Source organism: Neltuma alba, unplaced genomic scaffold, assembly GCF_004799145.2.
Source record: "Neltuma alba isolate B1F8T4 unplaced genomic scaffold, ASM479914v2 tig00012867_pilon, whole genome shotgun sequence".
Lineage (NCBI taxonomy): Eukaryota > Viridiplantae > Streptophyta > Magnoliopsida > Fabales > Fabaceae > Neltuma > Neltuma alba.
The window spans coordinates 134,758-152,848 of NW_021637247.1; the positions used below are offsets into that span (position 1 = coordinate 134,758).

The 18,091-nt window shown below is 39.3% G+C and overlaps 2 protein-coding genes across 2 annotated transcripts; both read left to right on the forward strand.

Moving 5' to 3' along the window:
• The first annotated feature begins 7,683 nt into the window (after positions 1–7,683).
• LOC114731984 (calcium-transporting ATPase 1, endoplasmic reticulum-type-like) lies at positions 7,684–13,435 on the forward strand. The gene is given in 10 exon segments (XM_028919255.1): positions 7,684–7,947; positions 8,073–8,901; positions 8,903–9,541; positions 9,659–9,731; positions 10,010–10,131; positions 10,334–10,615; positions 10,700–11,077; positions 11,373–11,482; positions 12,205–12,433; positions 12,536–13,435. Coding segments are annotated over 9 exon segments (3,177 nt in total). The 5' UTR covers positions 7,684–7,947; positions 8,073–8,127; the 3' UTR covers positions 13,106–13,435.
• Positions 13,436–15,385: 1,950 nt separating this feature from the next.
• LOC114731992 (ABC transporter G family member 20-like) lies at positions 15,386–17,586 on the forward strand. The gene is given in 5 exon segments (XM_028919263.1): positions 15,386–15,631; positions 15,633–16,366; positions 16,369–17,106; positions 17,109–17,315; positions 17,318–17,586. Coding segments are annotated over 5 exon segments (2,139 nt in total). The 5' UTR covers positions 15,386–15,407; the 3' UTR covers positions 17,554–17,586.
• The last annotated feature ends 505 nt before the right edge of the window (positions 17,587–18,091 follow it).

Genomic DNA, 18,091 nt, shown 5'->3' on the forward strand with positions numbered 1-18,091 from the left:
AATGGAGACATTCCGGCTCCATCCTGGTCGGAGTATGCCTTCTTCTTAGGGAAAATGACAAATAAAGACCCCCCAAATTATCAAGATTATGCAGAAATCACCTGAATAAGTAAAACTACCATGAATGACCCAACCTCATATTGTAAGTATAAAATCTTGACGAAATGTCTAAAATGTCCCCAAGTTAAGTTGTGATTTGATCTACTGAAGTTATTATTCGTTAAAGTAAACTTGTTATTTCTTATAGTCAACTTGTCATTTGGCATATCTTCAACTAAGTTGTGATCTAATCTACTGAAATTGTTATTCGTTAAAGTGAACTTGTCATTTCCTACAGTCAAGTTGTCATTTGACTAAGAAGCATTTTAGACATTTCAGCAAAATTTCATATTTACAATATGAAATTAGGTCCTCATTTGTGATTTTGATAATTTAAGAGTCTTTATTTGTGATTTTCCCTTCTTATTCGCTTGTAAAACGTGGCCGGGGGCGGGCTCCTTTTATCTTTGGCGGGCTATGTAATCCTGCCTTTCGTTCTCTTGGCGGTGGAGCCCAGCCAATGTCCATTTTGGGGCTTATGTATTGGATAATACTCCACATTAGGCCACGTTGAGAGCCCAACCCATCAGAATCTGCTCCTGTCATGTTCTAGCATTAAAAACACGGGGAAAAACCAAAACAGTGAAAAAAAGAAGAAGAAGAAGAACAAATACGAAGAAGAAATTCTTTCATTTTCTGTTAACAAAAGAGAAAAAAAGTTATGTTATGTATAAAATACTTATATTACATGCACAAGAAGATTATACATTTTAAACCGATACATAAAATAGATATACACCCAAAAACTTAGCATAGCCCCGAAGTTAATTAGCGATATAATTCCATCTAACTAATTCTCTTTAAATTTGACAACAACATTAACATATAATCCTCTATTCCTATTTAGGGAAAAGAAAGAGAAAAAAGTTTTTTGATCCTATTTGTAGGGTAAGGAAAGAAATTTTTTACATAAATGTATAATTTTACCCTCTATTTATTGTTGTGTTAATTTTATTTTCTTGGGATATAATATACTCGTCCCAGTCTTGAATATAAAACTTGTTTTGTAACTACACTATAAAATGAGTTTTATATTTAAAACTATAACAGTATATTAAATAAAAATAAAATTAAAAAGTTATTAAATTTTAAATAAAAATTAATAAAATTTAAGATTTTTTTTAATGTGAAATACGTTGAATAGGAGGAAAAGTATAATGTTTCTGGACTTTGATGGACACAAATATCATAAAAAGACGGGGAAATTGTCAACCTGGGAGGGGCTTAAATAAACCAAATGTCGTTGGCAAAAAAAACAAATAAATATATAAATAGAACACGAAATTGCACCCTTTTTCTCCTTTCGAGGTGCGTGAAGCTGACGCCCGTCTTGACATGATTCACAGATAAAACAAGAGTGGTGAACTGGTGATTGATAAAATGAAAATAATATTCTTGGTGTGGCGTGTCGTGTCCTGTATGTGGCCGCTTTTCCATTCATTGATTTATTTTTATGCCACCATGGTCCCCCGTACTCCCCAGGGATGCCGGCAAAAGCCAGATGAGAAAGCAGATCGATCTGGATCTTTGATCTGGTCCGATTGGATCTTAGATTTTCAAATAATTTCTGATAGAATAAAATGATGTTTAATATGAATAATGAAAATTCGATTTGAGCCATTTAAACGCCTGGCATGGTGTATAGTATCACGAGAGGGCGCACCGCACATGACCAGCTCCAGAGGCCTCCACAAGTGGGCTAGTGGTACCACAGAGCTGGTGGTGACAACTAGGCTAAAAAGGAACTTATTGCTCTGTAGTTTAGCATAAAACAAAAGGAGAACATTAATTATTGGAATCCAGAATAATTCATGTAAAATCTGTTTTTGAGAGAAATAGATGTTTTATCATGTGCGCCGGGAGAGACCAGCAACGCCATAGGCAAAAGCATATTCCCAAGTGGGGGCCATGAGATGAAACCGAAGAGATTTAGAAAACTGAAGAATGTGGGGAAGTTAGTTTTGGGATCAAATTAGGTTTCCTGACGCTTACGGAATTCGATCGCGTACGGCCCTTTGTGTGCATCGCACGCCCGCTCTTTCCCTCCCGCTCATTCTTTCCACGCTATCTGACGGTCAACCATGCTGTCTTAAATTTTAACCTGGCCACATTAATTTTTTTTCTCCTTAATCTGAGACAACGATCTTCCTATAATTAAATCATTGTTTTACTCCGCAGATTTCCTCTGTCTCCTCCTTTCATGTGCTGTTGGTGATATTTGCATTATTTAAGCGGCACGAGATGGTTCTCATTACGTCAATTGTTTGATTTTTTTTAAGCGTTCAGATTTTTGTATCTGTTTGGCCACCAAGACCGATATGTATTATTGTGGAGAATGAGGGCAAATTTTATCTTAAAAAAAACCTTTAGTTTTCGAACTATATAGTGTGAGCGTGAAGGAAAATTGAGAATTTTTTTTAGTAAGTCAACAGCATATGCTTCTCTAATCCTTAATATAAAACCTATTTAATTAATTTAATTAAATTAAAAAATTAGATAAATTAGTTAACTATAAGAAATATGATATGTTTTTATTAAAGCATCATAATCGTCTTCATTAATACTTTTCCTCATTCTCTTGTTTGATTCTGGTTTAGAGAGTATCAGTATGAGTAATTTAAAAATAATTAATAAGTATGATAACTAAGATTAGCTTAATAATTGGCAGGAGTATTCGTTTACTTCTCCGTTTGGGGAAGCATAATCAGGTGGTTGGATTTAATTGCCACAGGAGATCCAGCGGCCCAAAATGATTGACGAGGGAGGCCGCTGGCCTTGCTTGGCGACTGCGATGGAAAAGGACGTGTTGATTCATCTTTGACCACGGGACCCTCCTTGATGTGTTGAATTACTTAGTCCATCGGTTTGTCCGGCCCCTTCTCTTATTGGTGGAGTTTATGGCTCCGTTTCGATGGGAATTCCTAAAAGTCAAATCATAAATCATAATATTGGTGAAAATGATTTTTGCCAGAGCCACGACTTATTTGGTTTTCGGACTGTATATAGTCGTGGGCGTGAAAGAAAATTAAGAACTTTTTTTAGTAAGTCAAATAGCTCCTCGGCTCTCTGATATAAAATCTATTTAACTAATTTAATTAAATTAAAAAAATCTGATAAGTTAGTTAATTATAAAAAATATGATATATTTTTTATAAAATATCACAATTATTTTTTTAATATACTTCCTCTTTCTCTTACTTATAAATAAATTTTATAGTTAAAACTAATATCAACTTAATAATTAGGAGGAGTATTTGTTTACTTGTCCATTCGGGGAAGCATAATCAGCTGGTTGGATTTAATTGCCTGAGGAGATCTAGAGGCCCAAAATGATTGACTAGGCAGGCCCCTGGCCTTGCTTGGCAGTTGAGATGGAAAAGGACGTGTTGATTCATCTTTGACCGCGTGACCCTTTTTGATGTGTTGAATTACTGACTCCATTGGTTTGCCTGGCCCGACTTGGCCTCTTCTCTTATTGGTGGAGTTTATGGCTTCGTTTCAACGGGAATGCTTAAAAGTCAAACAAGCAAGGGTGAAAATGGTTTTTCGCCAGAGTTACGAGGCACGAATATTATGAAGATTCATCCGCACGCCAGCGCAACAAATTTCTAGTACTTGCCAACGGGCTAAGCAAGGTACGTACGAATACCCTCCTGACGACTCCTGCAGGACACAGCTTCCGTTAAGAAAACAAGAAACACTTTTTTTGTTTTTTGGGGAGGGGGGTTGTAATGCTAGTTCCCGTCTTCCAGCCTCCGCTTATGGTAGGTCATCCACCACTAACTTTGCAAGACTCAGGAGTATTTGAATAGGATTAAAATTATAATTTTAAAAATATTTTTACAGTATACAAAATAAATTTAAAAAATAAATTTATTTTAATTTGTGAAAAAATACTTTCTAAGAATGCTCTTCAAAGAAACCAAATACCCCTTAATTGTTGACTTGAAGTCAAGCTCCGCTATCTTCTTTTTCTGGGTTCCCTTTTTCACCTGCCACCCACCTACTCTCCCTGCCATGTGGCCACTCTCACTTACGGTTCAAACTCAACCTCATTTTCCTTCCCATACTTCGCCCTCCTCATATTTAAGAGGTATTTAGATATCTTAATAATCACTTTTTAAAAATATTTTTTTGTAAATCGAGACAAAATCTTTTACATTTTTATTTTCGTATACTGTAAAAGTACTTCTGAAACTATAGTTTTAAATTTATCCAAACATCCTCTTAAATGCCCTCGGCATAGAATTATGCATCGTTTTACCTTCAAAAATACGCCAGCCCTCCATGTTTAATTAAACTACAAACTAAATCAGAAGCCATAATTTATAAATTTCAAAAAATAAGCTAAGTACACCCTTCAAGTTAGTTATACTCGACGGCTGGCCCAAGCGAAGCAGTTCACCCGTCGCCTTTTCAAGTTTTTCCCCCCTTTATGTTACTATGATTTTTAACTTCTCAGGTTTACTTTATTTTAATTTTGATTCCTCAAGTCTCATATTATAGATTTTGATTTTATAATGAATAAAATGATTTGTGTTTTTATTAAATTATAAGAACTAAAAATTATATTAATTTTTTTCTCGTTTCAATTGTAGCTGTCCTGTATAATTATCTCCAGCTTCGGAGACTAATTCCCTTCGCGTGTTTTTTGACCTCGCTCGTCTTTTGAGGTTAACTTATTTCCATCCATGTGTTTTGACTTCACCATCCTTTCGTGTTCGTCACATCCCTATTGTCTCAAGCAAGTCCATTCATGTCATCTCGTGTTGTGATCATATCATGACAAGTTCATTCGTAAATGGTGCGGCTTCTTTTCATTTGAATCATATTTCGAATTGTTTAATAACCAGTCCTTATTTGTTCTGTTTGGGATGCTGATTCGGCGTGCTCCATAACAGTTACATATATACCTTTTATTCGTCTGATGTTGATTTGGTATGACATCAAGTTATTTGATGAAAATCATGGATGCTGTTTTGCCGTCAGATATGGCTTTATGTGAATGCTCAAACAACGACGGACGAGATATTGGGGCGTATTTTGCGCGATCTGAGTTCACGCACTTTATTTTTCATCCTATTTATAAGATATTTTAAACATTTTTTATATAAACTAAAATTTTTTTAAACAATATTAACTCTCTATTAAAATATAACAGTTTTTTTAACTTCATTCTTATTTAATACATACACATTTAAAAAAGTAACTATCTATATTATAATAAATAAGAAATAAAATAGTATATTTATATTAAAAATTTAATAAAATGATTTATAAATAAGTCTAAAATGATTTTTCCCTGTGCTTCATAAATAGGATTAAAGAAGTATTTTATGAAAAAATTGATTAGAAAATAGCGATAACAATATTATAGGGCAAGAAATATAATTAACAATAGTAAGATGGGAGGCCTTTTCTTGTCTCCGCTACTTGGCTGTTGTAGTTTCGAAGTCGTTTCCTCGATGGTTTATGATCTCAGTGAAAAGCCAGTGCCAGTATTAAAAGCAACTCAAAATATTGACCCCGTAATAGCAATATTAGCGACTTGCGAGGTGATGCTGGTCCCAAAAGTCGTGGCCGCGACGCATTCTGTTGCGTGGGCCCCACCGTCCCCGGGTATAACTTGATAATGGAATAGAATTATTTTGTATAGTTCGCTTTTTACTGTTTCTGGAAAATTCAGATCCATACGTTATTTTATACTGCTATTCCTGGATTAGTTCGAGGCCCGGAAGATTCCCAGGAACCCACAGTTGCCCGCCTTCCAAGTTATCGTGATCTCCGGATTCATGCCACGTCAGAACGAATTCTCAGCAATTAATATGAAGTCCGCTCGAGCGCCCACAGATTATTTTATTGACATTTTTGTTCCGTCGTTGTTTTCCATTGTTTAACTGGTATTTAGGTTTATTGTTGATTACGAAGAGAATGACATGTTTACATATAAGCAATTTCCCACCCTTTTAATTTGTTCGTTGGCAAAAAATGTATCATTGTTTTCCTGACTTGAACGGAGGAAAATGAAACTCCAAATTCAGGGGATTAATTTAATAACACCAAGACCTAAATATTTTATTAAAATTTGAGTTCTGAATATCGATTCATGTAACTATAAATATATAAATCTCAGTCAGATATTTAAATCTCACACATGATTCTTTATAGGGTAATTTGTAACTATCTCTCTATTTTTTCTCTAGTGCGTCATCTCTCTCTCTCTCGGATAAAATTTGATGCCATTGTTTTTGAATCTATCGACAGGGTCTGCATTGTTTTCTTAGCTTTCTTTTTCTTCCCCATGTTCAAATTTTCTCAGGTGCCTCTTTTTTAATATTAACCACGACTCAATTTATTTCATCACTAAACAAATGTCTAGGTAAAATCCAAGTCATAGTTTTAAAAATAATTTTAGAACATAAAATATATATAAAGGGTTTTGTCTCAACTTGTGTAAAAATATTTGTAAAAAGATTTTTTTATTTGGTCAAATACCTCTTAGTTAAGTAAAGACCGCTATAATCGTAAGTTGTTGAATTAAATTCGATGATTTAGTTTTGATAAACGTAAAAGATTTGATTTCAATTGTTTGCAATTAAAGTGAAAGTACGGTATAAAAAAATCTAACAGAGATAGATTGGGTTTTTTTTTTTAAAAAATTGAATTACTCCTCTGATTCCAAATATAAATCTCTTACAATATAAGGGTCTTATATTTAGAATCAGAAAAATATAAGATACTAAAATCATAAGGTTAAAATATTCATGATTTTATAAGTGGCGTGATTTTTTATATTGATATTGATGAAAAACTTTTAAAAAAATACACACAAAAGTATCTGTATTCTACAAATTTGGTATACACAGGATATTAGTACTGTGATTGAAGTCACACTTACTACTAAAAATTTTAATAAAAAATATTTTCCCAATTTTCCCATTAAAATTTCAGCCACCAGGCATCACAATCAACTATTCATCCGACCAGTACATCTTCACATAATCACGAGCCTCAGTATTTTGTAGTTTGTCTTCACGGAATAGTGTCATCATGTAGGCCTCTTTATGTTTGCTGGCTTGAGATTCGCCCTCGATCTTGTTTTTGCCTTAAGAGCATTTTCGTAAATTTGCGGGCTCTAATGTAAATCGAAAATTTGTTTTTATGGTAAATATACAATGCAGAATATCTGCAATTTGGATTTTGGAAGCAACGGACACCAGGAAAATTTTGACCGGAGTTATGAACGTCTCAGATCAAGCCACGCAGGCAAAGCGGCATTTTATTATGAAAACTAAAATGGCAAATTGTACAAGCGAAAACGACATGCAACCAATAGAAAAGAAGACGACAACAACTGTACCAATGAAATATTAAAACACCGGCGAGTCATACATAATAACTTTCCACGTCCCAATAGTCCCATACACGATTCAATGCTACCCTTCAGTGGCCATTTTTGAAGCCTTTTTAATCCCTCGCGAACCTTCCACGAAATTGCCGCTCCAAATTAACTAATTGCCTAACTGCTTCCATTTAAAGCTCATCTTTGCCTAAACCCTAATTAGAGAGACGGAGGGAGGGGGGAGGGAGAGAGAGAGAGAGAAAGCGCATACACCGTACAGTATCCCACAAACAGATTGCTTTCGTAGTGGGAAATACCATTATAGGCTGTGTTGGGCGAATCCCTGGTGCTTTTTCTTTCATGCTTTCAGTCCCTTGGCATTTAGTTTTCGCGATAAACTGGCGCCCTGGGAGAGCCATTGACGCCCGTAGAAAGTGGCTTCCAGAAATTGGTTTTTCAATTGTTTCGATTTGTCATTTGATTGAATCGAGACATCCGCTTATCTTGTGAGATCGTGTTACTGTGACGCATTTTATAACTAGGGTTTCGGGGTGCCGCAATTCGATCTCGATCTGCGCTTCTCTTTACTTTTGACTGATAATTTTTATTTTGTTTATGAATTAACTGCCAGACGCTTTCCCTAAGAGATTCGCCATTCTCTCTAAGTTTATTTTGGTCGAGTCCAAATGGGTAAAGGAGGCCAAAACTACGGCAAACGAGAGAATCTCAGTTCCAATTCTTCGGATGGGAACACCTTCAAGGCTTGGGCTAAAGATGTGCAGGAATGCGAGGATTTTTTTAGGGTGAAGGTTAAAGCGGGTTTAACTTCCGATGAGGTTGAGAATCGACGCCGGATCCATGGTTGGAATGAGCTGGAGAAGCACGAGGGCCAGTCGATCTGGAGCCTGGTCCTTGAGCAGTTCAACGACACATTGGTTCGAATTCTGCTTGCCGCTGCCATCATCTCCTTTGTGCTGGCTTGGTTAGATGGCGAGGAAGGCGGAGAGATGGAGATTACAGCGTTCGTAGAGCCCTTGGTGATATTTCTGATATTGATTGTGAATGCAATCGTGGGAGTATGGCAAGAGAGCAATGCCGAGAAGGCACTTGAAGCGTTGAAGGATATTCAGTCAGAGCACGCGACCGTGATTCGTGATGATAAGAAAGTTCCAAACATGCCGGCGAAGGATCTTGTGCCTGGTGATATCGTCGAGCTTAAGGTTGGGGATAAGGTGCCTGCTGATATGAGGGTCGTGGAATTGATTAGCTCTACTTTACGAGTGGAGCAGGGTTCATTGACTGGAGAGAGTGAAGCTGTGAATAAGAATAACAAGGCTGTTCCTGATGATTCTGATATCCAAGACAAGAAATGTATGGTTTTCGCAGGGACAACAGTTGTTAACGGGAATTGCATTTGTTTGGTTACTCAGACAGGCATGGAAACAGAGATTGGAAAGGTGCCACCGCCAGATTCATGCGGCATCGCAGAGTGAGGAGGATACCCCATTGAAGAAGAAACTCAATGAGTTTGGAGAGATGCTAACTATTATAATTGGAATAATATGTGCTTGTGTATGGCTCATCAATGTTAAGTACTTCCTTTCGTGGGAAATGGTGGATGGCTGGCCTAGAAACTTCAAGTTTTCTTTTGAGAAGTGTACATATTACTTTGAGATTGCTGTTGCATTGGCTGTTGCTGCGATTCCAGAAGGTCTGCCTGCAGTAATTACAACTTGCCTGGCTCTAGGTACTCGTAAGATGGCTCAGAAGAATGCTCTTGTTCGAAAACTGCCAAGTGTAGAGACCTTGGGTTGTACAACTGTGATCTGTTCAGATAAAACGGGTACATTGACGACAAACCAGATGGCAGCAGCTAGGCTTGTAGCTATGGGTCCTAATGTAGATATGCTGCGAGCCTTCAAGGTGGAAGGAACTACTTACAATCCATCTGATGGTAGAATAGAGGACTGGCCAAGAGGTAGAATGGATGCTAATCTTGAGATGATAGCAAAAATAGCTGCTGTCTGTAATGATGCTGAAGTCACACAGTCAGAGCATAAATTTGTCGCTCATGGAATGCCCACGGAAGCAGCCTTGAAGGTAAGACCTTTACCCTTTTCACGTTCTTTGCCCCATTCTCTTGTGAACCGACTCAATGAAGCCAGTAAACTTCTTTAGTTTTCAACGATATTTTTGTGCCTTCTCTTTGCAATCCAGGTTTTGGTGGAGAAGATGGGCCTTCCTGGAGAAGCCCGAGATGTAAAAGCAGCGAGTGCGAGTTCCGTACTACGTAAGTTGAAATGGGCTCATATGATTTGTATAAGAAAGAATTTTATGCCTCCTGGATATGTTTATCGCATTTAAAGAAGTTTCTTAAATTATTAGTTTACAATTTGAAGTGAGAAAACAAGAATAGGCATCTGAACTACTTTAAGGTTCTTTGAGGTAACTGATTTAGAAGGTTATGTATTGGAGAACAATTGGCTTGGCAGCATGGGAAACTTATTAGTTAATCTGTTCAATACCCAGTACACATAATTAACATGCTCCACTTCCAATTTTGCGAAGGTTGTTGTGGCTGGTGGATTAAACATGACCAACGGATTGCTACTCTTGAGTTTGACCGTGATAGGAAGTCAATGGGTGTTATTGTGAACTCCCCTCAGGGGAAAAAGTCACTGCTGGTGAAGGTACTCTCTCTCTCTCTCTCTCTCTCTCAATAGTCATTACACATGACTAACATGCTCTACCTTCAAATTTCCTCCCCCCGTTTTATGACTAACGCATAATCTAGTAAACATGTTCTCCTGCTCTTTTTTCTTTCCCCTGTTTTGCTTTCTTCAGCGCATCAAAATACATTTTTCAGTGACAATTGGCCCTAAAACTTAACAGGGTGCGGTGGAAAATTTGTTGGAAAGAAGCTCTAAAGTTCAGCTGCGTGATGGTTCTGTTGTGAAACTTGATGATAATGCCAAGAACCTTATCTTGCAAGCTCTTCATGAAATGTCAACTAGTACATTACGCTGTTTAGGTTTTGCATACAAGGATGATCTCCCTATGTTTGAAAACTACTCCGGTAATGATGATCATCCAGCTCACCAACTCTTACTTGACCCATCCAACTATCCATCTATTGAGAGTGAACTTATATTTGCTGGCTTGGTTGGATTGAGGGTGAGTTTTTGGGTCACCATTTTTCTAACTTTTGCTTTATCCACTTCAGTTGCGATGTATAATTGAATCTTCGATTGTGCGTAGGATCCCCCTAGAGAGGAAGTGTACCATGCAATTGAGGACTGCAGAGCTGCTGGAATTCGTATTATGGTAATTACTGGGGATAACAAGAACACTGCAGAAGCTATATGCCGTGAAATAGGTGTATTTGGACCCAATGAAGACGTTGGTTCGAAAAGTATAACTGGGAAAGATTTTATGGAGCTACCTGATAAAAAGTCCCATCTGAGACAAAGTGGTTGGCTTTTGTTTTCAAGGGCTGAACCAGGTCACAAACAGGAGATAGTGAAGCTGCTGAAGGAGGAAGGGGAGGTGGTTGCCATGACTGGAGATGGTGTGAATGACGCACCTGCCTTGAAGCTTGCTGATATTGGCATTGCAATGGGCATTGCCGGGACAGAGGTATGTAATTTTTCTTATGATAACATCATCCTGCAAGAATAATCAAGCATGATAGTAATGATGAATGCAAAGAGTTGGTAAACTTTTAACTCTTAAGTTCCATTTTCTCTTCCCGTTGAAATGATTTGAGGCTTATTCACTCTTCAGATGCAGGCTCTTTGACTGATGATTATATGGTTCGTTTGGAAACCCAAATTATTAATTGTTATTGTCTACCTGGCAACTTTTATCTTCAGGTTATCTGCTTATTTTTATTTATCTTTTAACACCACTGTACTTTCTCTTTTGAATCTAGGTGGCAAAGGAGGCCTCCGATATGGTGTTGGCGGATGATAATTTTAGTACAATAGTTGCTGCTGTTGGTGAAGGCAGATCTATCTATAATAACATGAAGGCTTTTATCAGGTGGATCAATCTGTTTTCTCTAAGTCTAAATACGTCAAAGTAGGATATGGTTACATTTCAAAATTGTTATCCTGTCATCCCCAATGGATGACCTGTGGCTTGTTTGCTTCTATGTTGTAAATCAATGACTTCTGGTCCACACAAAATTCTTACTAAAAGTGACCGATAATGTGCTACTTTTGTAGTTCCAATTAAAAGGATAACTGCATTTGACTTTAGCATCTTTCTTTATTTCCTTTTTTATATGCAAGTCTATCGAGAATTGGAATAAGATTGAACTAAGTTTATGGTGCCTGCAGTCACGTACTAAATGTGTGCATAACTTCATTGTTGTTCCATAAAGTATTGAGCAAATGAAATAGAAAGAGAAGGTTTAGGAAAGTGGACTGAAGTGCTAATCTATTTGTCTACAATTGTTTGAGCCGGGGTGGATGTGGTGTATGGGATCTGCTACTTTCCTGTTTCACAATTGATATCTTGTTGATTTGCTACTGCTAATGCTCAAAACCAATTTGCTGTAGAAGTCTTTTTGACAGTCCTACATTGCATGCACGTTTGTAATCTCTGATTTCGGAGTTCCCTAATCCTTGAGGGCATCTGGTGGCTTCCCAGATGTTTGTTTACGCATAAAATACATATTTAGTTTTGTTATTGTATGGTCGTACTTAAGAATTAACAATAAATCATAATCTTTTCCTGGCGATTCAAATATAATTTCACAGGTACATGATTTCTTCAAATATTGGCGAGGTTGTCTGTATATTTTTAACGGCTGCATTGGGAATTCCCGAAGGACTGATACCTGTTCAGCTGCTGTGGGTCAATCTTGTCACGGATGGACCCCCTGCTACGGCTTTGGGATTCAATCCACCAGATAAAGATATAATGAAGAAGCCTCCTCGTCGTAGTGATGATCCACTAATTAATGCATGGATTTTGTTCCGTTATCTGGTACTTTTCCCTGAACCTACCTTTTATTGTGCAACATGTTGATTATGTTTGATGCAATTATTTTCCTGCATTTATATGTTGATATTTTGTTATCTTGCACAGGTTATTGGGTTGTATGTTGGGTGTGCTACAGTTGGTATCTTCATTATATGGTACACGCATGGTTCTTTCCTAGGAATTGACCTTACCCAGGATAACCACACGCTTGTCACTTATTCACAACTTGCCAGCTGGGATCAGTGCTCCTCTTGGAAGAACTTTACTGCTTCTCCGTTCACCGCCGGTGATAGTGTCATTTCTTTCAGTGATTCCTGTGACTACTTCAAAACTGGAAAAGTGAAAGCCATGACGCTGTCCCTCTCTGTGCTGGTAGCCATCGAGATGTTCAATTCCCTTAATGCCCTCTCTGAGGATGGAAGCCTGTTGACAATGCCCCCTTGGAAAAATCCTTGGCTTCTCTTGGCAATGTCTGTGTCATTTGGTCTGCACTTCTTGATATTGTACGTGCCGTTCTTAGCACAAATATTTGGCATCGTGCCCCTCACCTTGAATGAGTGGCTTTTGGTCTTGGTCGTTGCATTCCCTGTCATCCTAATTGACGAGGTTCTGAAATTTGTGGCGAGGTGTACAAGCGGGTCTCAAACTTCTAAATCGAAGACGAAAACAGAGTAGACAACTGAATGTAGTTTTCAGAGAATTAGCTCAACCCTCCAGTGGTTTGGCTGCTGCTATTCTTCAAGCTGAATTGGTGGCCTCTACTCGATGCAGTTTTTAAATTAGTATTGCCCTAGGTCTCTCTGTAACACATTCATCCCATTTTATTATGAGTGATGGATGGCCTTTCTTTGGGTACACTTTCTTTTTTGGTGCTTTGTTCTTTCAAATATTTACAATATGAAAGGATAAACCAATTTTTTTAGCATATTTGGCAAAAACCAAAGATGTGTTTGTTCTTTTATTTTTCTTGGTTGCTTGGGAATGAATCTAAATATTTGAGCTGCGTCGGTAGATTTGTCAACAATTGAAAAGCATGTGAGGATTCCATTGTGTTTCTCCCCTGTGGAATATGATTCAATTCAAACGTACTTTTGAGCAGGCGGCGTAGTACGTTAAATCTGTTGTCGCTAGTAATTAAAGAAAGAACAATTTTTTCCTCGTGGTTCCCCTAGGAATTGGAGCTTTGGTTTTTAAAACGATCTCATGTTCGTGGCAGATGAGCTCTGAATGTATGAGACAGCCAAGTTATTTAAAGAGATTGAGACAGGAAACTAACCATTTGTAAATCATGAAAGAAAAGAAAAGACGGGGAAGGCGGTAGTTTGGTCGACCTTGACCTTGCTCCATCCGACCAACAGGGCTATGCAATATTTCTATAATTGGGGTCTCCTTGTTGCGTTTAGTTTTTTCTCAGCTGGTTTAACCCTCAACTTATCTATATGGCCAAACTACGATAATCTAGCCTGTCAGTGAATCAACGTGCTATCATCAATTAAACCTGACAATTGAGTTATGGTCTTCACCAAAATAAAATTAGAATTACACGCAATTAATCAATGAATCTACCTCTTTTGTATTACAACGTAGGATCATCTGGGCATTGCCATAGTATTGCTCGTGAAGTTTAGACTTTAGGCCGGACCAGCACAGGTGTATATATGGGTTCAGAGAAGCTCAAGCTCCGAGAGCCGCAGATTGCTGACCGTGAAACCAAAACGTAATAAATCGCAAAAATTTAATGATAAGCCCTCCGTTACGCTCATCCACGGTATCACTTGTACGGTCTGCGACGGATATAACATCCACACCTAAACTACAATTTTAAATGTATAGCTTGAGAAAATTCTTATCCGGCAAGGGCTTTTGTTTTCGTGTGAAGAATAGATTAGGACGCGTTGGTGACCCTTTTTGGAGAAATGTAAGTTTATATGTCAGGATAGTCCAATATGGGCAATTAACAAATCATTAAGCAATTGACTTGTGACTCCAACATCACAGTTTGCTGTAACTAACGAACCGAACGAGCCTCAGCAATTCAGAACCATGCACTGGAACGGCAACTTGTTTTTTCCTTGTTATGTCTCTGATCACTCCCTTTTGCAAATATTCCTCCCAACGTAAAATCATAAATAATTTTGTTTGACGTTGATTCCTTTTTATTGCTCCTTACATGGTCCTCTCACATCGCTCCATGTCAATGCTCCTACATCAAGAGAAGCAAACGGGGCTTCACTTCGGATTAAAATATGTGATGTGCTCATTCTTCTCTTCCTTGATGAGATGTTTATGCGGACTACTTTTCCGTCCCATATGGCACCTTTATCTTAAGGTCGAGGATATTTGTCAGAAGAATTCGAGATCACACCATTGACCAGAGATATGTATATCAGGCGCACATACATATATGTTATCGAAATCCCACTTGGTATATCAATTAAAAGTGCATTTGCGCATAGCAAAAGGAAGCTTTAAGCTGTAATTTGTCATTGCAAATAAAGTATCCCCCCCAGTTTCAGGGGGTTCGGAAAAGCACCCATACGTACTCTTTGTCGAGCACCATGCGTTCCTGTGCAAATGGAAAGACGAAATTTAACTTGTAAATATGTAGGCTTAATTTATAAAAATAAATTTTTTAGAATGTTTTTATGTTTGATTTTTATGCCAGGATGCGTAAACTTTTCCTTAACCTCCAACCCAGCATCACTTCATGCTCTGTGTCTCACACAAAAGTCTCCGTAGCATAACGTAGAACTGTAAGTCTTCATAACTCCCTCAACCATATTCACCGAACACTCTTATGCCAAAAAAGCAAGAAAAAAGAAAGAAGAATAATTACCTAACATTGGCATTATCTTCTTCTCTAACCTTTCTACCCATTTCTCTTCCCTATAAAATCTCCCAACCCTCTCGTTTTTCCATCTGAACCCTCTCAAGGAGTCTTCTCCCTCTTAAACTGCCATTCGGAACGACGTCGTCTATGGACCTCCCCTTGTTTAACCGCTCTCAGCTGGAGCTCCTCCACCTGCCACATCCCCACTTATCCGGTCCCACCCTCGGCGAACTCCTCAAACGCGTCGATGATGCACAAAACGACACCCCTCCCCACCGTATACTCCACCTCGCTCCCCCTCCTTCCTCTTACCCATTCATTCTTTCCTTCACCAACTTAACTTACAGCGTCAAAGTCCACCGCAAAATGACCCTCCCTCAAAAACCACGTCGTTTCGGAACATCGCAATGCCGGTAAGGGCACCAAGATTCTACTCAATAACATCTCAGGCGAGGCCAGAGACGGACAAATCATGGGCGTGCTCGGTGCCAGTGGGTCTGGCAAATCCACCCTCATCGATGCCCTCGCCGATCGAATCTCCAAGGACAGCTTAAAAGGCTCCGTCACCTTAAACGGTGAGGCTTTGGAGTCCAGACTTCTCAAGGTCATTTCCGCTTACGTCATGCAAGATGACCTTCTCTTCCCCATGCTCACAGTGGAAGAAACTCTCATGTTCTCCGCCGAGTTTCGCCTCCCTCGCTCCCTCTCTGCCTCAAAGAAGAAGGCCAGAGTCCAAGTACTCATTGACCAGCTCGGCCTCCGGAACGCAGCCAAAACAGTAATCGGAGATGAGGGCCACCGTGGCGTCTCCGGCGGTGAAAGGCGTCGAGTCTCTATCGGAATCGACATCATCCACGACCCGATCATTCTGTTCCTCGATGAACCTACTTCTGGACTGGATTCCACTAGCGCATTCATGGTTGTTAAGGTCTTGCAGCGAATCGCTCAGAGTGGGAGCATCGTCGTCATGTCCGTACACCAACCAAGTTATAGGATCCTCGGCTTATTAGATCGTTTGATTTTTCTCTCTCGTGGCCAAACCGTATATACCGGCTCTCCTGCGAATCTCCCGAGCTTCTTCTCGGAGTTCGGTCACCCGATACCCGACAAGAGAACCGGACTGAGTTCGCACTGGATCTTATTCGTGAGCTCGAAGAATCACCAGGTGGGACCCAGAGTTTAGTGGAGTTCAACAAATCGTGGCAGTTAAATGCGGCGAAAAATAAACCAGCCACCAACCGATTCTTCACCGGAACTCTCAAGGACGCCATTGCCGCCAGCATTTCCAGAGGTAAATTAGTGTGCGGTGCACCGCATCATTCCAACGTCACCGCGTCGTCGGTTCCGAAATATGCTAATCCATTTTGGATGGAGATGATGGTGATAGCGAAACGATCGCTCACCAATTCCAGAAGAATGCCAGAACTATTCGGAATCCGACTCGGTGCGGTTCTCGTAACCGGAGGTATCTTAGCCACCATCTTCTGGCATCTGGATAATACTCCTAAAGGCGTTCAAGAACGCCTCGGTTTCTTCGCCTTCGCAATGTCCACCACCTTCTACACCTGCGCCGAGGCCTTCCCCGTCTTTCTCCAAGAGCGATACATCTTCATGAGAGAAACTGCTTACAATGCATACCGGCGTTGGTCCTACGTGCTAGCCCATTCCATAATCTCAATCCCCTCCTTGGCTGTCCTCTCTGCAGCATTCGCCGCCACCACATTCTGGTCGGTGGGTCTGGCCGGCGGGAGCTCCGGCTTCCTGTTCTACTTTCTCGTAATGTTCGCGTCCTTCTGGGCGGGAAGCTCCTTCGTGACGTTCCTATCGGGGATAGTGTCGCATGTGATGTGGGATTCACTGTGGTGGTGGCAATTCTAGCATACTTCCTTCTGTTCAGCGGATTCTTCATAAGCAGAGACAGGATGCCACTGTACTGGATATGGTTTCATTACATGTCGCTGGTGAAGTACCCGTACGAGGGGGTGTTGCAGAACGAGTTCGGGATGGAGCCGCCGAGGTGTTTTGTGAGGGGGACACAGATGTTCGACAACACGCCGTGGGGGAGGTGACGACGTCGTTGAAGGTGGAGTTGCTGAAGAGCATGAGCAAGACGCTGGGGATGAGCATAAACAGCGAGACGTGCGTGACCACGGGAGCCGATATACTGAGGCAGCAGGGGATTACGGAGCTCAGCAAGTGGGGATGCTTCTGGGTAACGCTTGCTTGGGGATTTTTCTTTAGGTTTTTGTTCTACTTGACGCTAGTGTTTGGAAGCAAGAACAAGAGGAGTTAAACTTAAATGTCCATGATCAGTGCATTAACTCCATCTTGTTCTCTCTGTTTCCTAATTCAAACAAACAAAATAAAGAAAGCTAAGAGGGTCGTCTAAGCACTTTCTAGTTTTAATTGATTGGCTACGTGCATGGAATTTGGCCTGTAACGCGCCTCTGATCCGCTGAATGTAGAGAAAAACCGAATAGAATGTCGCAAATTGAAAACTAGATGAAAAAATGGAATAACGTTGAATAAAATACTATCTTCGATTTTAATTATAAGGGCTCATTTGTAGAATGTATTATAATTAGGAGTGGGGAGATAGTAATATAATAAATCGTGTGTCATCGGATCATTAGAGAGCGAGTAATGAGAAAAAAAAAGTTCCTTGTTTTAAAATGGATGTAATCGAATGAAGGACTTGTATCCTTTTTTAAAAGTTCCTTGTTTAATCTGCGAAAAATTGAATTCAATGAAAGGACTGTCCTTTTTTTTTCTATGCTGTGTCCTTAAATAAAACAAAACGAAATTATATGTATATCAGGTTATAATTATAA